A 25,657-nucleotide genomic window follows, 5' to 3' on the forward strand; every position below is an offset into this window, starting at 1 on the left:
AAAAGCCAAAAACATTGTGAAATAAGCCAAGAAGGAGCACTGTGAGTAAACTGGTAATGCAATCCAGAAGGATGATCAAGTTGGCCTAGATTTGTGTTGAACTTTGAAAGATTGAAATCAGTACAAGTTGCTACATTGAAGTCTTGGGGAAGGGAACCCTAAGAGTGGATGAACTGCAAATACTGTCTTTGGGAAAGAGCCTCAAGGCCCCTTTTCGTTTCAACTGTGTTGCATTAAACATGGGGAAGGGAACCCTGAGAATTGTGTGAAACTATATTGAACTTGGGGAGGGGGAGCCGATGAGGAAGCTAAGAGCTGTAAGAAGTTCAGAACTTTGTGTTGATCACCATTTCTTTTATTATTGACATCCCTACGCATTGTTTAGCTGTAGTTGTGAGGGCAAGAATAGGTTTTGGACACAGACGGACTTTTAAGTTGAACTGTTTCACTCAGACTTTCCTTAGTTTCGTTCAGGTTAGGGAAATCCCACCTTAGCATACAGCAAGTTAGGCCTGCAACCATCCTGACATTTAATTTAATAAACCATTTTAGTTTTAAATTTGCATCTGTCATCTGTATCTTGCTTCATGATGCCTTCACAGTATGTTGTAGCATCGTAACAAAATATTAATTTATTACACTTTTGCTGAGAGAGGTATTTTGAATGGATTGTGTCCTTCCATGTATTTCTCATCTTTGATATTTGATATCCAGCTTTAGCTGCTTCGGAAAATAAAATTTGTCAGAGGGCGCTTTGCGTCGATGGCGTCAACTCGATGTCCCTCGAGGGCCTCCGTCTTGAGGATGATGTCATCAAAAGCATATATAGCACTCGCAGCACCCATTGGCTTCAGTTCCATTTTTCTGCAAATGCTATAGCTTCAAGAAATACAGCGCGCTTCTTTACTTCATAATCAAAACGTAGAGAAATCGAGTATGTCTTTTTCGTCGACACCAACTACCCCGAAGACCGAGTTCAAGAAGTGTCGAGATTGTGGGTCGAAAATGTAATTGACCGATCCATATCGTATATGTTTATGCTGCCTCGGGGGGGAGCATAACCCCTCGGACTGCTCCAAGTGCCACTCAATGATAGGAAAGTCCTTCAAGGGAATAAAGGGAAAATTGACTGTAGGTTGAAACCCCAAATCATCTACCCCGACCAGAAAAACTTCGACCGATGAGTCGAGAGGCGACTCTCCTCAGAGGAAGAACATTAAGAGGTCGAGACTGAGGAGTGGCTCCCACCACTCCTCATCATCGAAGAAGTCCAAGAAGAGGCACCATAGGTCGTCTTCTTCGACTTCGTCGTACGCTTCCCCTCAGAGGGCATCTTGTTCCACAAAGAAATCCACACCGGCCGAGTGGGAGGCTTTCAGAGCAGAGATGCTAAAAATATTTGAAAAACAAAAACCTCCAAGCCATGCTCCTACCGCTCCTTCCAAAGAAGTCGGGAAGGAAAGAGCTTGACCTAAATCCTGTGCGCCCTCGAACCTGGGACGAAGGCCTGACCCTCATCAGTAGCCGTTGAGGCCTCGATCCAATGATGTGTTATCGAAGGATCCGTCGAGCCGAAAGCATAAGCATAAGTCGAGGTCATGGACACCATCGACGCCGGCTGCGCCTTCGACGCCAGCCAAGCCTAGATATCGACGTCGACTAGCACGCCAGCTGTGCCATCATTACCAGCTGCGCCATCGATGCTGAACGCCCCATCAAAACCTGTGGCACCAGTGAAAAAAGTTTTGCCAGCTCTTCCAGCGTCAAATACATTATTCATTAAACCCTTGATGCCTGAAACCACTTATGTACCTTTACCAAGGAAGGACTATTTTAAGTCCCTTACCTCATTATATGAGGAGAATGAACCCTCGGGTTTTTGTACGCCAAATTTACCAGAAAGTTTTATCTCTGAGGAATCAAGGTTGAGAGACCTTTATGACAACCTGCAAACAGCCAGTTGGGTGGACACCTCAACTGAGCTAGAGTTTGGAAGACCAGAGGCAGGGGAGCATGCTGATGCGTAATATAATGTTTGTCCTGTGATCTGTCCTCTCGTGTGCTTGTCGCGCCCTGATGCTTGCAAGCTTTGGCGCGCTATAAATATATAAATAAAAATAAATAAAATAAAATAAACGGCTCATGAGCAAGGTAGTGGAGTAGGCCTCAGTAACCATTCAAAGAGAATGATCTGACAGACATCCTGGATAAGGGTCCTCAGTCAGATCCATTATTACCTTTTCACATTGCTCTGCAAAAAAGGGTGGCAACAAATTGGGAAACACCAGAAACCAATCCGGTTGTGAATACAAATTTGACCAAAAAGTACCGCCCTTCCAGTAGTGACCCCGACTACCTGTCAAAACACCCACTCCAGAGAGTCTGATGGAACAGGCCGCTACAGCAACTTCTAAGCAAGCAGCTTACCCTTCCATCCCTCCAGATAGGGACGACAAAAGACGTAGATGGATGGGCAAGGAAGGTATTTTCTGCATGGAGTATGGCGCTTAAATCAGCAAACTCCACATGTGCCCTTGCAAAGTTTACATTCACTCTATGGTACTGCATTTCCATTGTAGCAGAGCACAATCCTGTGGGGCATGAAAGAGATGGGTTCTTAGCCATAATTAGAGACAGCAAAGACACCATATGTGAGTCTCTTCATTCAGGTCTGGATTCTGCTGACAGCATCAGCAGGGCCATGGCTACTGGCACTGTTATACGCAGATTTGTGTGGCTGAGGAAGTCGGGCTTTGCACCGGATGCGCAATCCAGACTCCTGAACATGCTCTTTGACGGTGTCGCCTTTTTGGCAAACAGGCTGACGAGAGCCTTGAGAAGTTGCAGACCTCAAAGGCGGCAGCCACATCTCTAGGTGCCGCTATTAGGCAGCCTTGGCCTTTTTCACCCTATTGGACAGTCTTGGAGGAGAAGATCTTTTCGCTACTACTTCTCAGTTGGAAGAGCGAGAGGAATGGCTGGTCAAAGAGGCCAAAGAATGTTCCCTCGTGGTGGACGTGGGAGAGGTGCAAAGGCAGCTCAAGCAGGGGCCTCTTTACCATCTGCCACTGCATCAGCTGCCTCAAAACTACTCTGAGGTCTTCAGTCACAACTCACCAGTGGGGGGCAGACTGTCTCAGCATCGAGAAGAATGGCAAGTGATTACTTTGTATGCTTGGGCATTGGAAATCATAGCCCATGGGTACTGCCTTCCTTTCTTACAGAGACCTCAGAGCAATCCACCGGGGAGCCTCTCTTTGAGGATTCCAGATCTGCTACTTGTGCAGGAAATTTTTAATCCTGCTAGAGAAAGGTGCTATAGAACCAGTGCCTGTAGAGGAGCGGAACAAGGGATGGTATTCCCTTTATTTACTAATACCCAAGAAGGACTGAGACCCATCTTGGACGTGAGATACTTGAGTTCCTCAGGAAGGGCAAGTTCAAGATGGTCACTCGTTCTCAGATCCTTCAGGCCCTCCAACTCCAGGATTGGATGGTGTCATTGGACCTTCAGGATGCTTACTTTCATGTGCCAATCCATCTCAAACACAGAACATACCTGTGGTTCGCAGTTGGCGATTCTCATTATCAATTTCGAGTTCTGCCATTCGGATTAACCTCCGCCCGAGGGTTTTCACCAAACTGATGGCAGTGTTGGCAGCGAGTCTCAGTAGGGGTGGGGTATTCACATCTACCCCTACTTGGACGATTGGCTGATCAGGGCGCATTCTCCACAACAAGTCCTGGATCATCTCAACGTCACCTGACACTCTCTTCACAGACTGGTCTTCTCCCTCAATAATAAGAAGTCCCATATGTCACCATCTCAAAAGCTCCAATTCATCAGGGCCGAACAGGAAACATCCTTGGGAAAGAGCTCTCCACCCAAGGTGAGGGCTCAAGGCATTCTGCAGATAGTCTCCAAGTTTCAAAGTGCCCAACGACTCCCAGCCTTCGATTTATTATTTTTTTTTCAAGGTTGCTCAGCCTCATTTTTCTGGTGCCAGAGGCCTGCCTGAGAATGAGGTCCCTTCAATGGGCTCTCAGAACTCAATGGTCCCAGTTCTCAGGAAAGATGTCAGACCTACTTCAGGTATCAAGCAGGGTCGCACAGGATCTTCTGTGGTGGGCCTGTGAGGACAACATTCTGTAGGGAGAAACTTTATGGCAACCATGGCCAGAGATAACAGTAATGACGGACACCTCACTCACGGTGTGGGAAGTCCACACCAACGATCTGACAGTCAGAAGTCGTTGGTCTCCATCAGAGTCCAAACTACATATCAATATTTTGGAGCTGAGGGCAATCAGACTAGCGCTGAAGGCCTTCCTGCCCTCTGTGCGGGGAAAGAATGTCCTGATATTGACAGACAATACAGTGGCCATGTACTACCTCAACAAGAGAGTTGGTGTAGGGTCACTACCACTGTGCAAGTGGCAATGCAGCTCTGGTACTGGGCAATTCAAGAAGGAATCTCCCTATCAGCAGTTCACCTAGCAGGAGAGGAGAACATGGCGACGGACACTCTGAGCAGGCAGAGCACAGTCTCCCACGAGTGGGAACTAGCTCAGGAAGACCTTCAAGAGACCTTCGCCCTTTGGAGAACCCCTCAAGTGGATCTGTTTGTGACCGATGTGAAGCGAAAGTGCGAGCTGTACTGCTCCATGGAATTTCCCCCAAGAGAAGCTCTAGGAGACTCCTTCCTGGGGGACTGAGAACGTCCACTCCTGTACCTGTTTCCTCCAGTACCTGTTATTCCTCACGTGATCTGGAGGTTGAGAAAGTTCGGGAAAAACATGATCCTAATTGCCCCGGATTGGGCCAGGAGGATGTGGTACCTGGACCTTCTGGACATGTCCATCTGTCCTCCAATGCATCTTCCACAAAGAGAGGACCATCTCTCGCGAGATGAGGGTTGGGTTCTCCATCCAGAGGTCAAGACACTCAACCTTCACGCTTGGTGTCTGAGAGGCTGAGATACAAGGATTGGGACCTCCCAGATGACGTAACAGTGATTTTGCTTTCGGCCATAAGGCCAGCAATAAAGACTTTGTACTGTTGCAGTTGGCACAACTTCTGCAACTGGTGCATATACAAGAATGTAGATCATTTTCTGTGTAAAACATCAGATGTTCATCCTTTCTACTATCTTTAGCCAATCAGCGGCTCCAGATTGGTACTATTAAAGGCTATTGGCGGAGCTGTCATCTTTAAGCGCTCGTCAGAGGAATGTTCACATTTCAAAATTCTACTGGTGACACAATTTCTAAAGGGGCTCACCAATGTGTCACCCCATCTCCTTTCCAGGTTCCAATTTGGGACCTTAATCTGGTATTAAAATGTCTTATGGGTGCACCCTTTGAACCTTTACATTCATGTCTTTTAAGGTTGTTAACCTTTGAAACCATTCTCTTGGTAGCCCTAACTTCAGCCCGTAGAGTGAGTGAGTTGCAGGCACTTTCATCTAAGCCACCCTTTACTATCTCCCATAAGGATAGGGTTGTTCTGAGGGTTAACCCTTCATTCTTACCCAAGATCATTTCTGACTTTCACGTAGGACAGAACATTGTTTTACCTTCTTTCTATCCCCCACCTCATCCTGGCAAGGAGGAGGAGGAGAGATTACACAGGTTGGACCCTCGCAGAGCCCTGAGCTTTTATATATCTAGACTGTCAAAACTTTGCATTGATGATCAGCTTTTCATTAGATATACGGGCCACAAACTGGGTTAGGCTGTTACAAAACAGACCTTATCCAGGCGGATCTTTCTGGCTATTTCGGAGTGTTACAGATGGGCAGGCAAGTATCCTCCTAAGGGGTTAAGAGCACATTTCCACCAAGGGCATGACTACCTTTGCATCCCTGCAAAGGGGTGTACCGATAAAAAGTATTTGTGAGGCAGCAACATGGTCTACGATTCACACCTTCACAAAACATTACTGCCTGGAGTCTTCCCTCGGTCAGGATGGGAGCTTTGAAAAAACAGTACTGCATTTGGTTCATGAAAACCTGTCAGAAACTGAAATTCTTACTCCCTCCACTGAATCCAACACTTCTTTGGGGGTCTATCAAGGATGAGGAATACAATGGAGGACACAATCCATTCGGAGAACAAGTTACTTACCGACGGTAACGTTCTTTCGACTGAATGTTCCTCCCACGTATTCCTCGTCGCCCTCCCAACATACCCCACAGTAGAATTTCCCATGCTCTTACAGCTTTCGTTCCTTCAAGGATGCGTACGGTCATTCCCGTGGTTATGCAGGTATTTATACTGTAAGAAAAACAGAACTGAAGCCAACGGGCGCTGTGCGTGCTATATATGCCTTTGATGGCATCATCCGCGAGACGGAGTCCCTCAAGGGACATCGAGTCAATGCCATCGACGCACAGCGCCCTCTGCCAGATCTTTTTCCAAAGCAGATACAGCTGGATATCGGATATCAAATAAGAGGAATACGTGGGAGGAACATCCAGTCGAAAGAACGTTACCAGGAGTAAGTAATGTGTTCTTCTAATTGATATAACTTTCTCCCACCCCCACTCAGATTCCTCATTTCTGAAATGTCTTGCTGGGACAGAATGGTCTGGACATTTTTCCCAAAGTCACCAAAGGGTGCCTCTTGTGTATTTGCTCCGTTCCACTTTTCTGTAGTATTTTCTGAGATTCTTCAACAGGAACATTTATTTATTTTATTTTTCTGTATCATTTCTCCACCGAAGTCAGGCTTTAAGCCCTGCAAGAAATGTGACGGACACATGTTATGTGTTATGTTATGTTGATGTATACCGCGCACCACTACCACCCAAGGGCAGTCTCCAGGCGCTCACGTGGCTCTGCAAGAGAAGCTGGCTGGGTGTGTTAGTGGGGATAGGATGATAGGATAGTTTCAGAACCAGGAGGAACTGGCATCTGTGAGCGTTGTCTTGCGTGTGGAAGTTGGTTCGGGAGGCCCGCGTGTTGTAACCGTATGTGTAGGTCTCAGTGCCTTGGATGTGTGCTAGTGTTTGTGTTGGGTGTGTGTGCCATGTGATGTTAGGGTGGGGTTTGCAGTTGTGCGATCTGGTTAGTTGTGTCCATAAGGGGTCCAGAGTCACAGACGACTGTTCTGTGTTTGAATGTATTGTGTTGGTGTGCATTTGTGTAGTGTCGATGGATTTATGGATTATGCGCAAGGGTGTTCCCTCTAATGTTGCTACCAGAGTTTCAGAGAGTTGGTTGGGTGTGAGTATTAGATTTGTTCTCAGTGTGTCTATGTGTAGTGTGACTAACTCCTGGTCGTGTATAGTGGTGTTGGTTATGTTGGAGGAGCAGGAAAGTGGGAGAAGTGGATTAGTAAATCGGTTAGTTTGAGGATGCCTCTAGTCTGCGGTTGCCACTCATTGGTATCTTCCAACGTTCTTGATTGTGGTCCGTCGACCAATCTTGCCTCCTCTCCAAGCCTGGAGGCTGACCTCCCCTCGGAGTCTGGGGCAGAGGGTTGGTTAACCTGTGAACTGGACCAGCCAAGTCTTTGATATCATGCAAATGACTATTACACCAAAAAATGCAGTCATGTTATCTATCCAGCCTAAAGCACTGTAGATGCATGCAGCTATAATCATTAGACCACTGGGCACAAAACAAGTCTGGAGACATCTTCAGAAAAATGAACTGTGGAACAGACTCCTCCTAAAGAGCCCTCCACTTTGTAGCACTCTTCTGGGGCTTAGTTGGGAGAGCATGAGAAGAAGAAAAAGAAGCAACAGCAGACTTCTCATGAATCTTCCTCCTGCAGACCATGTCCCAGATCTTCAGTATGGATGAGGAGACCACACCTCATCTCATTGAGATCAGTGCTAAGCTTATCCTTTTCCACTTCAGCTTTCTCTCTAAGTATTTTGAGGTATTTAGGGTTGTAATGCTGAAGGTTTTCCAACAGGCTCTCGGTCTCTGGTTCTGATTTCAGTCTGCTGCTCCTCCTACAGATTGCACTGGCAAGTCCACAACTCACCACCTTGGGCCTAAGGCATTGGCCTGAGTTCAGTGCTGGTGTCAATGGAGCCTTAGTTCTTCCTCTGCATCACATTGAAACTTCCTCTGCGTCTGCAAAATATGCTCAATTTGTGCCAGAGTGGGTCAGGTGCTTTTCACCTGGTGCACAGATAGGCAGATAGGTGCCTCGCCCTGGGTCCAAGCTGACTGGTGCACTTTCTTTGGGCACTTTCAAGCCATTTGGAGAAGCACATTCGCTTTGACCTTCAACTAGTCTAGGGCATTTTACCTTCCAGAGGAAATTAATATTGATTAATTAATTGATCAGGCTCTTTTTGATTTTGCAGAAGATAAGAGAAATGCCAATTAACTTGACACAATTCCAGACTCTGAGATCAGCACTTTTGCTGTGTCAGTCCTAGAACTGGCCTTTTGGACTTACAAGAACATGATTGCCATGGCTGTTGGCATGCTTGGCTTTCCGTACACCTCTGAGAAGAAAAAAGCATTTGCTCTCATGGACATGTTGAAACCAACAGAGTCCAAAGTGAGCCTGCTAAGATTTAGTGAGCGGATGAACAAACCTGTGACAGCAGTTGTAGCAGGCCTGCATTCCTATCATCTGTCCACAGGGATGTGACTGTGACAAATCCCATGATATCGTCACTGCTTCCGAAGGGGGAGCCCTCCCCCCCCCTTCCCATGAGGCCAGGGATAGTGGGGTAGTTGCCTGGTGGTCCCCATGGGGGTGGTGCTCGACAGGTGGATCTCAAGGGAGGGGAGACCCCCTTTGGGACCCGTGACGACCACATAGGGAGAACGCAGTATTTTCGCCCAGACGCGACCCTGGTGCCCCTTTCCAGAACTACCCCACCTTTCCTTCCTCTCCTCATCTACTTTGCTAAGGTATCGGAAATAGAGAGTACTGAGACAAGGAGGAATAGTAGTGAGTTACCATCTCAATACTCACCTAGTACTGAGACGAGGAGGGAATCGGAAGCAACACCAGTACGCATTGGAACCACTTTCGCCAGTCTAGTGCTTCATGAACAGTGATTGGCAGAAGTAAGATAAAAACCAACAAAGGACTCTGCAGTTTGTCAAGTCCTCCCAGGGGGAAACCACGAGAGTAGAGACGAGCACGCCATGCAGCCGGGTGCTGACTGGCATGTCTTGCAGAAGGAAAGCGAGTCCGGGACTGGTTCAGGACGGGGAGGACCGCGTGGCCCAGAAGTGGACCAATACTCTAGGCGTCCCAGAGACCGGGGGACCACGAAAGCACCCCAACACGCCATCCCCGAGCAGAATAAACCTGCGGAGCCGTTTCAGCGGGAAGGAAGCTCAAGAAAGTTACCCGAGTACCACGAGTGAGCCCAGCTGCCTAGAGGGAGCCAACACTCACGTAAGCCATAACATAAGGTATGCGGAAAGCCACACGGGCTCAAACCTCAAGGAGGTTGTTGCAAAAGCGAGAAAGGCGAGTCTCAAACTCTGACCCAAGTTGTACATGGACATGCACTAAGGCTTGGCAGAAGAGTGAACCGAGTCTACTGAAAGAGAGAATAAAACCAGAAAGGTGAGTCTGGGACTTGCATCCAGATCGTACATGGACTTGCACTAAGACTTGGCAGGTGAGTGAACCAAGTCTACAGAAAGAGAGAATAAAACCGGAAAGACGAGTCTGGGACTCGCATCCAGATCGTACATGGACTTGTACTAAGGATTGGCAGGAGAGTGAACCAAGTATACAGAAAGGGAGAATAAAACTGGAAAGGCGAGTCTGAATCTCGCACCCAACCCATACATGGACATGCACTAAGGCTTGGCAGGAGAGTGAACCAAGTCTACAGAAAGCGAGAATAAAATTGGAAAGGCGAGTCTGGGACTCGCATCCAAATCATATATGGACTTGTACTAAGGCTTGGCAGGAGAGCGAACCAAGTCTACAGCTTGGAGAGAGCATCCAGGCAATGCTTCTTCAGTGCAACATTTGATGACAGGGAGCCAGGTCTGTATCCACGTGTCCGGGACCCATAAAGCTTCCTTTGCACTGCCTCCTGGCCTACCGCACACTTAGAGGCTGGAACTGTAACCCCTACAGCCCCCCTGCCTCCTTGCTCTTAACGAGAGCTGCACTGCACTGGCTGCACATACTCATTCATGCTGCCCTGATCGCACCCCCCCCCACCCTCTCCTTCCCCTTGCACTTCTATACTCACACTTGCACAATCCAAGTAACCCAACGCCTAGTAGGATCGTATTCAAGGGTCATGGACCCATACAGCTTGGAGAGAGCATCCAGGCAATGCTTCGTCAGTGCAGCATTTGTTGAGAGGGAACCAGGTCTGCCTGCACCCAAGGGTTGAGCCCCCATGACAGCTTGGAAAGAGTACCCAGACTGTTTCTCTTCAGCGCAATAGCTGGCGAGGGCAAGCTGAAGCTACCAACCAGGGTCTGGGACCCCAAAGAACTGATTTGTAAGCCTGAGGAAGGCCGCAGAAAGCAATACATTTCTCTGACATCCAATGAGTGGCTGTAGTTGGATACAGAGAATCTGATCAAAACAACAACTGCCTTTTGTCCAGGGGAGGGGAGTCACCCCTCTGGATCAAGAAGACCACTCCTTTCATTTAGTTAGCTTAGTGTGTAAGGGACAGAGTTAGGATTTTGACACTGAAGAGTGGGACCTTTACTTTGGACATTCTGACACTAGTTATTACTGTTGAGGCAGGGAAACCCCTCTTAGAGTTAGGGTGTGTTAGGGTTTTCCTTTCCTTTTGCACCTTTGAATAGAGGTTTATAGCCAGCACCATGATCCCTCTGTGTCAGAGTCTTCTGCACCCTTACATCACCCAAAGCACTGGGTGGCTCTGATTCAATGTGTTTGTCATCTCACCTGACAACAGGGTTTGGTGGTACAGGCTGCCACTGCAGACACACACCCCACTTCCTTCCCTTCAGTGCCAGAATTCAAAAAGTAAGATGCAACGATAGAAAACATTTTTCTTCTGGCAGTGCTGTGTTCAGTGAATTTGACATGCATTCTAGGTCAATAAACCCACTAATTTTGAGAGCAATTGATTGTGATGTTGGAGAAAAATCTCAGCTTGTACAAATAGATCATAATACCATGAATGTGTAGCAGGGTCCATGGGGTAATGGCAGACTTAAAATTTGGCACAGGATGCCAAAGCACGACTAATTAAATATGCATTTCCTGGCTTTATCTTTTTTGGAAGTCAGACGGTTGAAAGTGTAGAAAAGTTCAAATCTTACAGAGCAGCTGCCAAGTGCCTTGGACTGTTGGCACCATCCACATCTTTCAGTGCATTCACCCATACCCCTTCCCACAGAGGGGCAGAAGCTTTGGTCAAAGTTAACATATGTAGTAGCAGAAATAAAGGATGCATTTGTAGGAGGGGTGAAAGATAAATCCTCAACTGAGATGGACAGCTAGAGAGGGGTTCCTGGGGTCTGCCTGGGCTTAATTGCAGTTAATTGATTCCCATTCACGAATATCACATTCATCTCCCTGACCCCCATACCATCTGGTATTGCCTTGGGATGACCGGGCCAGGCAAACACTGCTGGCTTTTACTAGGTTTTGGGGAGGGGGGATAGCTCAGGGGAAACGTGTTTGTCTTGGAAGCAAGACAGCTCAGCGCAACACAGGTTTGAAACCCGACCCGCGCTTATAAACCAATCTTTAGTGTTAAGTGCGTTATAAATGAACAATTATAATTATTATATAGGTTGACGTGTTCTCTCCTCCTTGACCCTTTTCCCATCCCCACCAGACGTTGACCCCTTGTCTCCTCGGTGCCATCTTTGCTATTACTATCACCTCCTCCACATGATGCTCTTTCTTCCAACTCTCCTGTATCACTGTCATCTCTCTCACTCGCTCCTGTTAGAGGTTTCTCTATAACTACCACCTCCTGCTTTCACTGTCACCCTCTAGTATAATCATAAGCTCTTTAACTACAACTTGACCCCTACCTCTCACCACTGCCACCTCTCTACTCTCCTCCGTTGCTATGGCCTCAGTCTTCAACATTCTCCAAACACACAAGCCTCCTGTTTCTACAACCCCCACCGACTGATTGCAGATGGGTGTTTTTTTAGTGTGTAGCCTCCTCTCCCTGGGTGGATCTTGTCCCTGATGTTGTCTGGTTGTGGTCTTTTCTTTAGAAAGCACTGGGAAGCCTTTTTGGGATACTTTGTTTCACTAAGTTTGGAGGGAAATAATAACATTATATCCCCGCTGTGAGGATCTCTTGCCGGGTAACACTGCCCCAGAAGTTGTTGTTCTTCCTATGCTGAACATTCAGCGTTCAGTTAGCCGCAAACTAGCAACATTGTATCTTTGAACCATGGCATTCAGAAGAATTCTTTGAGGCATATAACGAAGTGGCAGCAGTATCCAGACCCTTGTTACTGTTAGCAAGTGCAATAAACACATTTCTATTCAAGAGAATGCTTTATTCTACTGCTTTAAAATGTTTGGCCTGTTGGGAAGCTTTGGGCTCTTCAAGAAGGGGAGAGAATTCCACAGCATTGCCCTGCAGGATCCTCCCAGGGCTTTGGAAGGGGCTATGCTTGCAGGATTGACCGGCCGGCACTACTGGGTTAGTGGTGTGGTAGAGGTCTAAATGTGGCATCTGAAAGTCCCCAGCTATATGAAGGGGATTAAGGTGGGGTGACTTGGGCATCCTCCCCATACCACCCTCGGGACCAGCATCTACTGTCTTGGGGTGGCTCCTGGATCCCTATGTCACCCCCTTGCAGGTCACCAGAACTGAGCAGGTGATTTCAGCATAGTGCCATTTTTTATACCACTCCAGCTTTGCTCCCTTAGTTAGCTCCCTGGGGATTAGGAAGCTCTTTGGAGCATAATTGCAGACCAACAGAGATTGGTCTGGGTGAGAGGGATCCCCTGTGCCGTGCTCTGAGGCAAGTTAAGTGTTTATTGGGCTCGATTGCCATCTTGGATTTGATGTACCGGCCTGCGCAATGGAACAGACAGTTTGCTGGAGATCTCTCTCCCTTCTACAGCCACAGCTATGGGGGCGACCTGCCTCTTAAGAGACATACGATGAGGTTGGGAACTACTATTGGTGTCTTGGGGAGAGCCACACCACGAGGGTGTGCAAATGTTAAAAATTGCATGCATGTGTTGCTCTGTCCCACACCATTGGAATACAGTGGGATGATTGACTGTGTATTCCTATTTGGGAATGCTGGGTACTGTGAAGGCCTTTAGGAACTGTACGCATTTTTGACACTTTGGAATTGTTTGCACTCTGCAACCACCTGGCGTCTAAATGTACCGGCCTGACATATGATTCCCCATCCAAATCATGGGAGCATACTCTAGCTTGAGGTGACAGTCCCTGCGAACCCACTTGCGTATGGTGTGGTGGACAGGGTATCCTTCCTGCACTGACCCTGGAACCCGCATCATGCAGTGGATAGTGGTAACTGGCCCCTGTGACCACACCACCATTTACCTCAAGGATCAGGGAGGTAGTTTCATCACACAAATTCCTAGTGCTTTCTATGCCTCATGCACATTCCATTAATTCAAAAGGCATGGGCTGATGCACCCAGGGTCTCTATCTTTAGACCCACTTGGTACCTGCTTTTTACAGTCCTATTTAGAACTGTGGCGGAGCACCTACAGTCCTTCTTAAAACCCCATCATCTTCTGGATTATGCCCGGGCCAGATTATGCTGTTGCGTTGGATGGACTCCATAGAGACACCCATCTTGGGCAACTTGAGTTTGGAAGCGTGATGCTCACAGCGTCTCGGCCTTAGTGCTTTGTGATCTATTTGTAGCCTTCAAAAACATTAGCCATTAATCTTAAGCTCCCATACCTGCAAATGCAATTCGAGCATAGACACAAAAGTGGAGTAAAACCTTAATTTCTGAATGGCAGCAGATATTTGTATGGGTTTAGATCTATTTGATGTAAGAAATTGACCTTTTCTGAATTGACCAAATGTATTTTTCGTTTTTGTTATTCGAAAATGCGGGGGGATCCCCACTCCCCCCGATCCCCCTCCCCACTTCCTCCCACTTTAGCCTATTCCATGACCCACCCCACATCTATATTTAATTAAAATTGACAAAAATTCCTATAATTAAAAAAAACGAACAGACATCTGGGCAATTTGAAAAAGGTCAATTGGCACGCAATCAAGTATTCTAATATCATTTTCATGTCCCCTTTTAATTCTCAAACCTTTCTAACCAGTTGCTGGGTTCTGCCGGGCTCATAGGCATTCCTTTTATTCAATTGCCCACGTCTCAGATTAAACAGATGTGCACCTTTAGAGTAAAAATACATAACTAAGTATTCAATAACCAGCACATTTTATTTTAAAGATAACAGGAAACTCTTGTGATGTGTGATACATGAAAATGTCGATTTCGCTCATTTCATGATTTCTTTTCCCAATATTCCAATATTTTCCCATAATTTGTAACGTTTTGGGACACTTGAAAAATAACAGGGTGTGAGTGAAATGATATTCAGGAAAAATCAGAATAAACAAGTAACATGTAAGGATTTTATAGACATTTTTTATATATATTATATTTTTTATCTGAAAAAAGTGACACTGAAGTCATTGTGTTAAAAAAATTAAATATAGAATTTATATTTCTAGAACTTTAGAATTATATGAGAAAAATTAAAATGTAATTTTTTAATTTATAAATAGTTTGTCATTTTCAAGCATGTCAGAACATTTTCAAAAATTATACTATGATAAGGGTTCCTGGTTTTCTTTCAGCATTTATTTGTAAAATATGAAAAAAAGCAGAAATCCATGTCTCGATTAGCTCTTCAGGTTATCAATTATGCCTTACAGGCCTATGGCTGCAAAGTATCACAACGGAGAACCTAAAAAAGTGATTTATTTCCGTGTGAAACTGTACAAAGGGCTACAGGGATCTTTATTTCGTCCACAGAAGGAGCAACTGTTTGTGTCGAAGGTGAACATGTGCCTTGGCTTAATGTGCAAGAACCCAGCTCCCAGCGCCTCCATTGCTGTCATCAATGCACTACACGTTTAAATAAATAAATGAGGAAAGGCATTTTTTCATAGAAAATCTAAATGTGGATGAATACAGATGCAATTATTGAAAGTAAATATGGATATATACGGATGGGAATTTTGAAAAAATAAATACCATAAAACCACGAGCCTTAAATATGCTTAACATTTATTCAATTCAATGATGTTTTTTAATGAGCTTTTGTTTGACTCCTTAGCTACCTTTAATTGCTAATTGCTGTGCCTTTTATCTACAGTAAAACATTTAGTGGCCGGCCATTTTGTACTCTAAAATAAGAGCAGTCTTGAAGGGGGGGTGGCTCTATGTCTAAAGGCTGCACCTGCGGGTTACAGCACAAAAGGCCTCATTCCACAGGTGCAGCCTTTTGTAAACACGCAGTCCCATTCGGGGGTCCTCCCCCGAAACCCGAACCACTAGGTGGCACCCTCCACCCGCTGCCTCCCCACTTACCTGCTGCGAGCTCTGCCTCTGGGTGCCTCCTTCCTTCACTGTTTGCGTTCCCAATACTATGGCCCTGGAGCCCGCTGCACAGCACGCTGTGCTTTTGTGTGCAACCTTTTGTGACTCTGGCTTCCAGGGCAGCAGCATCTAGACCGGAAAAAAGCAGAGGTATCCCTGATCATTTTTGTTTTGTATGCAGCGCTAACATGCTACCTTACATTTGCTTCCTGGCTCTTTGAGGCAACGCAGCATGGTGCAAAACCTAAAAGCACACTATGCAGAACTATGCATTGCACAAAAGAGGCCTTAGTGCACCTCCCACCAGATGTCTTATAGTCCTACTCCTTGTTAATTGTGCAATGGTTGAGTAACATAGAAGGTGGCACTGTGACAACACACATTGAACATTGTTATGCATATTTTAAGACATTCTACATTTGGTAATTGGACCTTATAAACCCTGACAACTCTATTGTTTCAGTTATTGACAGTTCCTGATCTCATTCCTGCATTAACAACGGCTGAACAGAGAGCGGCGAACACGCTAAAGTGGCGGAGCCACGAAAAGCTACTGCACAAATACGCATGTTTGCCTCGCGTGATATCAAGTGATCAGATTTACTATCGTTTCTTACACCGAGTGTTTACAATTGTAATGACTACGGTGAGTACAAACATATGTATTGCTCTGCTACCATGTGTGTACCTTGAAATTAATCATTTGAGGCTGGATTTAACTTTGAGCTTGTTCAATGAATTTGCAGAAAACCTTGCAAATATGATATACAAAAGGTTTATGAAGCTCTGGATGTCCTCGGATCCAACATTTGAAGTAAAATGCAGGATTTGATGGGTAGATAATGGACTCAAAATGTTGGCATTGGCAATCATATAGGATCTGTTGTATATGATCCTGCCACCCATACTGAGCTACCTGTAATTTCCACAGGCAATAGAATGTCGTAGTGGAAATGCTGCCTTTCCTGGGTTGTTCGACCATTGCTATGCACCTCCCTAAATTCTGTTTCTTCTTCTCTTTCTCCCACCCTTCTATCAGGTCCCCTACTTCCATAAAATCTCATACTGCCACCCTTTTTCCGTAGCACGGTGCCGCACCCCTTCACTTCCTGCTGCTTCCTCACTCCCTTTAGCTAGCCCATTTCAAATGTATTGTGTCCTCCAACGTATTCCTCATCTTTGATATTCTCGTCCAGCTTCGGCTGCATCGGAAAGAAAATTCTCGGCAAAGGGCGCCGTGCATACGTCAATGGCGTTGAGTTGATGTTCCTCGAAGGCTTCCGTCGAGGGTGACGTCATCGGGTCTACAAGTAGCACACGCAGCACCCTCTGGCCTCAGTTCCATTTTTCCGCAGAACGTGTTGCCCTGGGGACTACGTGCGCCTTGTTGCTATTTTCTGCTATGCAGTTCCATTCTTCATAAAAATCATCGGAGATGTCCTCTTCATCAACCCCAAGTACCCCTCGTTCGGGTTTCAAGAAGTGCAAGGAGTGCACTTATAAGATGTCGATAACAGACCCGCATCGATCTTGCCTTTGGTGCCTGTGAGAAGACCACGACACAGAGGCCGGCTCGAAGTGTCTGCGATGATGGGTAAAGCCCTACGAGAGAGGAAGGGGAAATTGCAGGTGGGTCGTAAATCTAAATCCGGCCGATCTTCAACCGTCGAGGCGAGAGTTCATTCCCCTCGACGCAAAAGGAAGGAAGAAAGGTCGAGCTCCTGAAGTGGCTTCTGCCACTTGTCTTCGACAAAAAGATCGAAAAAACAACACCACCATTCACCATCTTCATCATCCTCCGATGAATCCCAAAGTAAGTTTAGATGCCCCACTAAACATTTTTCTTTTGAAGAGTGGGAAGCATTTTGTTTAAAAATGGTGGAAGTGTTTGAGAAGGCGAAGCCTCGGTCTGCACCTTCCTCGGAAGCTGGCCGAGAGCATTCCCGTACCGACACTCGTGCGCCCTCAAGCCCAGGTGTTCGAGGGAGAACCGATCATGAGCCCTCGAGGTCTCTGATAAAGAAGAGTCATTCGAGCCATCACGCGCGCTCAATGTCTTTCCACGCCGTCCAAAGCTCTGCACACTCTTAAGGCAAAATCCTCAAAGGTTGTCATCGAAACCTCAACGCCTTCAACGCCATTTCCACCTTTGGCCCCATTTTAATCAATGCCTTTATCGACGTCGACACTGAAGCCATCGGCGCCGAAGATTCCTAAGGTTCCAACTCAGTCCCCTGAGCATGTTGCAGCAAAAGAAAAAGCTGCTAAAACAAAACCTTCCACAAAACTAACTCCTCCTGAAAGATCTTTCACTCCTTTGCCCAGAAAGGAATTCTTTAAATCTTTATCTACAATTTTTGAAGAACAGGAAAGATCTGAGGATGAGGAGCTTCCTTTTGGTCTGGAGTTTGGTACTCATAATGTGCCAGAGTGTTTGATCTCTGAAGAGAGTAAAATGAGAGACCTCATTGAGACACTACATAATGCTAGTGGTGTAGCTACAACCCCAGAGACTGAATTTGGCAAACCAGAGCCAGTAGAACATGCTTATTCCTCTTACCGGCAGCTGATGTCAAAGGTAGTAGATTATTTAGGATGGGCTAGTCCACCAGCTCAATTTATTCAGGATGATCTGACAGAAATTCTAGATCAAGGTCCGCCTACTGACCCAATTCTACCCTTCCATGTGACCTTGCAAAATAGGGTGGCCAAGAATTGGGAGTCCCCGAATTCTATCCCAGCTGTGGCTAAATCCTTTACTAGAAAATACCGCCCTTCCAGAAGCGACACCAGCTATCTGTCCAAACACCCCACTCCCAAGAGTTTGGTGGTCCCGGTAGCCATAGCTACATCTAACAAAATGGCGTACCCTACCATCCCTCCGGATAGGGACGACTAGCATGTGGATGGATGGGCACGCAAGGTATTTTCTGCGGGGAGTATGGCCCTAAAATAGGCCAACACGACATGTGCCTTAGCCAAATACACTCTGTGGGAGTTTGTTTATTTATTTTGCATGGCGCACCAAACCCGAAGGTAATGGGGCACAAGCAGTACAAGGAGGCTTTAGGCTTGAGATACATAGAGTTGGAGTCATAGTATTACAGGTACAAAGTTGGAGATATTCACAGTACACAAATTATGGTTCATATTTTGCAGGTAATCATTGAGGATATATACAATTACATTACAGATATATACAATTTCATTGCTGAGCAATATAGGAGGTGGTTTCAGTTGCAGGATTTTATGATAGCAGATACTTGGCTTAGTATGTTTAACCTTAGATCCTGGGGTGAGCGTCATTGGTTCTGATCCATTTCTGGATGTTGCGTCTGAAGTTAGGGTAGGTTTGATCCACCCGGAGTGAGTAGGGGAGTGAGTTACACGTTTGGGCTGCCATGACTGGGAAACTTCTGCTGCCAGATTTGGCTACATTGAAGCGGGGTACGCTGAGGCAGCATGAGTTGGAAGACCTGGTCAGGTGAGTGGCTGTTTTCTTGACTATCCGATCGGTGAGGTACCATGGTGCGGCATTATTGAGGCATGTGTGGGTCAGAGAGGTTGTTTTTAGTAGGATTCTGTCCTTGATTGACAGCCAGTGGTTTTGTCTTCTAATCACAGAAATGTGATCTTTGTTTGGGATATTTAGTGCCGTTCTTAGGGCGTTATTTTGTAGCATTTGGATCTTATTTGGGATGTACTTCCTAGCCCCCAAGTAAAGAGCATTGCAGTAGTCCAATCTTTTTTTTTTTTTTAAACTTTGGTTTTATTGGTAATTTTTCAGAAAAAGAAACAATGACAAACACCGGGAGCAGTATGAATATCACATTTAACATCATCATCAAACCCCCGTGGTCTCCTTCCCCTCCCTCCCCTCTTTCCCCCCTCCCCCCAGATCAGTGTCCCATCGAAAATCCAATCGCAGGAGTCGTCCTTAGTACTCGTAGTTCGGTGCCTTAGAGCTGTGCTATGCGTTCCCATAAATGCTGGCTTAGACGGATCCGCTGTCTCCCGGGCAATGGGTTACACCATTGTCCTTGAGTGGTACTCTCTGGGCTCCATCGCCCTCACGCCCCATGTTGTCCACATAATGTCACTGAGCATCCCACCCCCATGCCTGCTAAACCCCATACCAATTTGCCTGGAAGGTGCTCGATTCATTGTTTACCATGGCCGTCAGTTTGTCCATGAGGAACATGTTCTTACGTTTTTTTAGCCAGTCTTCTTTAGAGGGTCTCCGGGCTTTTCCACCTTTGCGCTAGGGCCACTCTTCCTGCTCGTAACATGGTCTCCCACATTCTTGGGTACCTATATATTTCCGTCTCCTCCGGTGGGAGGCCCAACAACATTGTCAATGGATTGAGTGGGAGTAGTTCCTCTGTGACCTCTGCCATCCATCCCAGTACCTTCTCCCAGAACCCCTGTACCTTAGGGCAGAACCACCATATGTGACCCCTCGTCCCCACTTGGCCACATCCTCTTGGGCACCTGGGGGACACCCCCGAGAACATCTTGGATAACTTCAATGGGTCTCTATGCCATCCCTGTAAGATCTTAAAGTTGTGCTCCATGTCCGACGTAAACAGGTTCCCATGGAATGATATTTTAAATACCCTGGACCATGTGTCCTCCGAGAGAGCCTCTCCTGCCAAGTCATTCCAGAACCCCCGAAACCCTCTCCTCCCTTCCAAGTTAACAGTGTTCAATATCTGGTACATTTTGGATACTACCCCCTTCCTTGTTGTGGCCGTGTCTAGTAACTTTTCAAAGGGGGTCAACTGTCTCCGCAGATTCAGGCCCCAAGTCTGGTCACAGAGGATGCCCTTCAGGCGCAAGTATTCAAAGACTGAAAGAGACCCCCGCCCAAGCGCATCTCGCAGCTCCTCGTATTCGAGGAACTCGCCCTCCTTGAACAGTTGCCCCTCCCATTCCAGCCCCCCATCAGACCAGGACTGGGCATTCCTGAATCCCCTGCTACCTAGTTTGAGCGGGTGGCCCCAGAGCGAAGACATTGGGGAGGGCCATGAAGTGAGGTGTGCAGTTGTGGGACCTTCTTTCCAGATCGACCAAAGTATTCCCAGGGTTGGGTGGGTCTGCAGTTTATTTGGGATGTGTTTACGCGGCAACCACAAAAGGTTGCATACTTTCAGAGTGTGGGCATCCATGTCCTCCAGATATGACCAATAGGTGCCCATCCCCTCCCTCATATGCTCCAACAGGACCCTTATCTGGGCGGTCCGGTGGTAGAGAAGGAAGTCCGGCAGCCCGAAACCACCCTCCTCCCTAGGTAACGTTAGAATGGCCTTCCCTATCCTCGGGTTCCGCCCTTGCCATACAAACTCTCGGACTGCCCTCTGTAGGTCTCGAAACATCTGGTCAGGGACCCCCGTTGGGAGTGCCGTGAAAAGATACAGCAGTCTTGGGAGGATGTTCATCTTCACCGCGGTCATGCGCCCGTAGCAGGACAGGATCATACTTCCCCACCTCCTCAGATCTGATTTAATCTCCGCCATAATGGGCCCATAATTCGCGAAGCTATTTTGAGAGATCTCTCGTGGGGAGCACACCCAAATACCTAATGGAATCCCTCCCCACCACAATCCCCGAAACCTATCCCGGTGGTCCAGCCCCGGGTCCTGAGCCCTCATAGGGAGTAGCACTGATTTTGATGTGTTAATTTTTAGCCCCGAGAATTGCCCAAAGGTCGTTATCAGGGACTGGAGGGGGGGAAGCGAGGAGCTGGGCTCCACCAGGTATGCTAGAATATCGTCAGCAAACAGGGAGAGCTTGAACTCCACCTCTCCTCTTTTAATCCCTTTAATGTTGGGGTGGGCTCGGACCGCTATGGCCAGGGGCTCCATCGTCAGGACATATATTAAAGGGGAGAGTGGGCATCCCTGCCGCGTCCCCCACGTGAGAGGGAATGAGTCGGAAAGTTCTCCATTCACCTGTACTCTCGTCGTTGGGGCCCCGTATAGGGCGGAAACCCAGTTCCTGATGTGAGCCCCGAAGCCCATTCGACGGAGGAGTTGTTGCATGTACCTCCACTACCCTGTCAAAAGCTTTCTCGGAGTCCAGGGAAAGCAGACTTGCTTCAAGGTCTGATTCTTGGGCATGGTGGATTAGGTCTATCGTCTTCCTGATGTTATCAGAGCCTTGCCTGCCCCCTATGAACCCCACTTGATCCCCGTGAACCAGCTTGGGCATTATCCCCTCCATCCGTTTGCCTATCACATTGGCCAGGATCTTTACATCTATATTGAGGAGGGAAATCGGGCGATATGAGGAGCATTCAGTGGGGTCTTTGCCCTCTTTGGGCAGGACCACGATTATGGCCCTCATCATGGTATCCGGCAGAGAGCCCCCCCTCTAACACCCTGTTGAACACCCTCACCAGATGTGGGGCTAGGATAGCCCAAAACCTCTTGTAGAAGTATACAGAGAAGCCATCTTCCCTCGGGGACGTTCCCACCTTCATCACACTGATCGCGTGCTCCACCTCCTCTTCCGTCACCCGGCCCTCTAGACCCTCCGCCATTTCACCTGTCAAGGACGGGATCTGGATGGAGTCCAGGAAACCCTCAATCTGAGTGTCATCCCCGTCATATTCTGACGAGTATAACTTTTCATAATAACGGCGAAAGGCTGCTCCAATGTTTGGGGTGTCGTGATCTAATGATCCCTGATCATTCTTCACTGCCTTCACCGTTCTGTTCCTCTGGATCTCTGAGTTTCCAGGCCAGGATTTTGTCAGCTCTGTCCCCCTTCTCATAATATTTCTGTTTCACTAGTTGGAGGCTCCGCTCAGACTTATGTAACAGGAGGTCTTTCAACTGGAGTTTGTAGTTTTCTAGGGAGGCAATCTGATCCCTTTCCAGGGGTGCCTCCGGGAGGTCACCCGGCTGAAGTTGGGCTATCTTTTCCCTCAGGGACTTTTCCTGGGCCTCCCTCTCCCTCTTTTTCTGGGCTCCCATTCTAATGAGGACACCACCTAAGGTTGCCTTGAAGGCGTCCCACAGCACGCGTGTGCCCACCTCGCCATTGTTGTTCAACTCGAAGTACTCCGAGATGGCGTCCTGCACTTCCTCTGCCAGAACTTCGTCCTTCAACAGGGAGTCATTACATTTCCATCGCCCTGTGCTACCACTCCGCCATCCGCCTACTATGGTGGTACGGACCAAGTCGTGGTCGGACCAAGGGACCGGGTCAACCCTGTGTCCAGAGACATGTGGAAGAAGGGGTTCGTCTACCAGGATGTAGTCTATTTATTTCAAAATATTTTTATTAGCATTTCTTAGTTGGCATTACATCCTCTTTATGAGGTTGAAACATGTTCTATTATTTCTTATACATAATAAACAAAACTCTAACATACCACAAACATACATTGTCTTCCTTTTGTAGCGAATATGACGTCTGGATTACTTAGGGTCGGATTGGTGGCCCGTCCCAATCTCTGCTTGTGGGTTGAGGGTAAGGTTAGCATTCATTCCCAATGTGCCACACCTCTCTCCTCTCTTCTTTACGAACCACGTGTCTCTTGGGGCTGTGTGCCAGTCCACCTACTCGTTAGTTCATGGGGGCATATCATCCGACGGCAGGAACATGTCTCTGATCACGGCCTTCCATGCCTCGAATTTAGCGTTAGCGTCCCCTAGCCCTCTGGTGGTCCCGGTGCCCCACGCTTCCGTCTCTGCGGTCGTCCACCGCTCCATCTCCCTTTTCCATCTTGTATATTGCGGGCCTTTCTTTGACTTCCACGACATTGCTATTTCCCTCTTTGCCAAGATGCATGCTATGTCCATCACCCTCACAATGTGTTTTAACTTGCTGATCCTGGGGTACGTGCCTAGCAGACACTCCTTCATTGTCCAGTCGTATCTGCTTGCTCCGCCCTTCTCGCATGCCTGTTTGATGTTGGCCCAAAGAGTGCCCACCTTTGCACATCCCCAAAACATATGTATTAGATCTGCGTTTTCACTGGCACACCATGGGCATTGCGCTTCCGGTTGCCGCTTAAAGCTAGCTACTCTTTTCGGGGTCATGTACGTTCTGTATAAGACATTTGTTTGGATGAGTCTGAATCTGGTGTTTCTGGACACTGCTTTCGGAAACTTCAGTGCTCTTTCCCATTCATTGTCTGAAATCTCTTCACCAAGGTCAGTTTCCCATTTAGCTTTTAGAGTAGCGCCCCTGGGGTTGGGCCTATCATTCATCTGCGCATAGATTCTTGACACTGGCCTCCACCCATCGCTTAGATTGTACATTTCTGTTACAAGAGGGGTCGCTGTTGGCTCCTCTGGCCAGTTGCTCCATCTCGCTTTAGCCTCGTGCTTAAGCTTCTGATACCATAAAAACTGTCCCATGGGTATTCCCTCTGTCTCGTGCAGTGATTCCAGCCCTCTGAACTCCCCATCCTCAAACATGTCTCCCCAGGCGTAGATACCCAGTCTTTCCCACTGCCTGATCGTGTTAGTGTCGGCTGGTGTTTTTCTTAAGCCTGCCATTATTGGGATTTCTGGGGAATAAGGATTCTTTAAGTGCGTGATGGCTTTAACTCTTTCCCATATCAGTCTGCCCAATCCAGCCAATGGGGGTGCTCTGTCGGGACGGTCTGGGGGCACCCATATTATCTCCTTGAGGTACAGAGGTTTGATTAGATCTCCCAGGAGGCCTGTTTCGTTGGTAACTTCGTCTGATAACCATTTGGTGACATGGCTAAGTTGGGCCGCCAGATAGTATCTTTCGAAGTCCGGGAGCTGTATGCCCCCTACATCATGCGGGAGGGTCAGAATATTCAGTGCCAGTCTGTGGCGTGCCTTACCCCATATGAAATCCCTAATCTGGGCATCTAACTTTCGAAAAAAGGGTGGTCTAATGTAGGGGCAAATAGTCTGGAAGAAGTATAAATATCGGGGGAGTATAATCATCTTTACTATTGATGCTCTTCCCATCATTGAGAGTGGTAGCTTAGACCAAATTTCATAGATTTGTGAAGCCCCTGCGTTACCCTCAGCGTATTTTGCTCGTGGGTAAGCTCAGGTGTATGCCTGATCCAGACCCCCAGATATTTAAACGTGTCCGGTTGCCATCTTATCCCAACTTGGGGTAGGTTGTCTGTTCCTAGCTCCCTTAGGCCCGCCAGCGGAAACATGCAGGACTTCTGTTTACTAAAATGTATCCCCGAATAACGCGCACAATTATCTAACACTTCCAGGATTGTTGGGGCGTTGTTTTTTGGGTCCCTTAGGTAGATCAGGACGTCATCCGCATATAGCGAGATAACATGATGTCTCCTGCCCACCCTTATCCCAGCGTCCCAGAATTGACTCCTAATGTAGATCGCAATTGGCTCCAGCCCCAAGATATAGAGCATGGGCGACAGGGGGCATCCCTGCCTTGTGCCTCTTTGTATGTTCCAGGCTCCCGAGACCCATTTGCCCGTCTTCACCCTGGCCGTGGGTCCATTATACAATATCTTGACCCAGCGTACAAATCGTTCCCCGAATCCGAACTCCTTTAGCACCTCTATCAGCCACTCCCAGTATATGGAGTTGAATGCCTTTATGGCGTCTAACGACATTACCGCCATATGATCCTGGTCTCCCTCTGTGTGTGCTATAATGTGCTGTAATCTACGCAGATTGGCCGTCGTATTGCGGTCGGGCACAAAGCCATTCTGGTCCTCGTGAACTAGGCTTCCTACCACTTTTGACAGTTTTTTGGCCAGTATGGTGGTCAGTATCTTACAGTCGTAGTTTAGCATTGCTATTGGTCTGTAAGAGTCGCATTCCTCGGCCGGTTTATGTGGTTTGGGTATCGGGACTATTAGTGTCTCTGTCATGGATTTGGGTAAGGTTCCTGTTTCATAAGCCTCCTGGTATACCTCATATAACAGTGGGGCCAGTGTTGTCTCATATGCCTTGTAAAACTCGGGGGGGAGCCCGTCCGTTCCTGGGGTCTTGCATGTGGCCAGGGATCTAATGGCGTCTGTAATGTCTTCGGGCGTGAGGGGCTCTTCTAACAAGTCTCGTTGTTGCTCACTTAATTTGGGGAGTCCTATCTCTTCCAGGGTGTTTTGTATGTCTATCAGCGGGACTTGGGTGTCGTGTGCATATAGTGTGGTGTAGAA

At 47.4% G+C, this 25,657-nt stretch overlaps 1 protein-coding gene across 3 annotated transcripts in view; it reads left to right on the top strand.

Moving 5' to 3' along the window:
* PPP4R4 (protein phosphatase 4 regulatory subunit 4) overlaps nt 1–25,657 on the top strand; it is a 1,234,696-nt gene that overhangs the window by 804,910 nt on the left and 404,129 nt on the right. For all 3 annotated transcript variants that reach the window (XM_069637985.1, XM_069637983.1, XM_069637984.1), the window contains one exon: nt 15,986–16,168. In XM_069637985.1, the coding sequence (XP_069494086.1) occupies nt 15,986–16,168 (183 nt within the window). The remainder of the gene's footprint in view (nt 1–15,985; nt 16,169–25,657) is intronic.

The sequence above is a fragment of the Ambystoma mexicanum genome, chromosome 14 (assembly GCF_040938575.1).
Source record: "Ambystoma mexicanum isolate Mex_15411 chromosome 14, UKY_AmexF1_1, whole genome shotgun sequence".
In the NCBI taxonomy this organism is placed as follows: Eukaryota; Metazoa; Chordata; class Amphibia; order Caudata; family Ambystomatidae; genus Ambystoma; species Ambystoma mexicanum.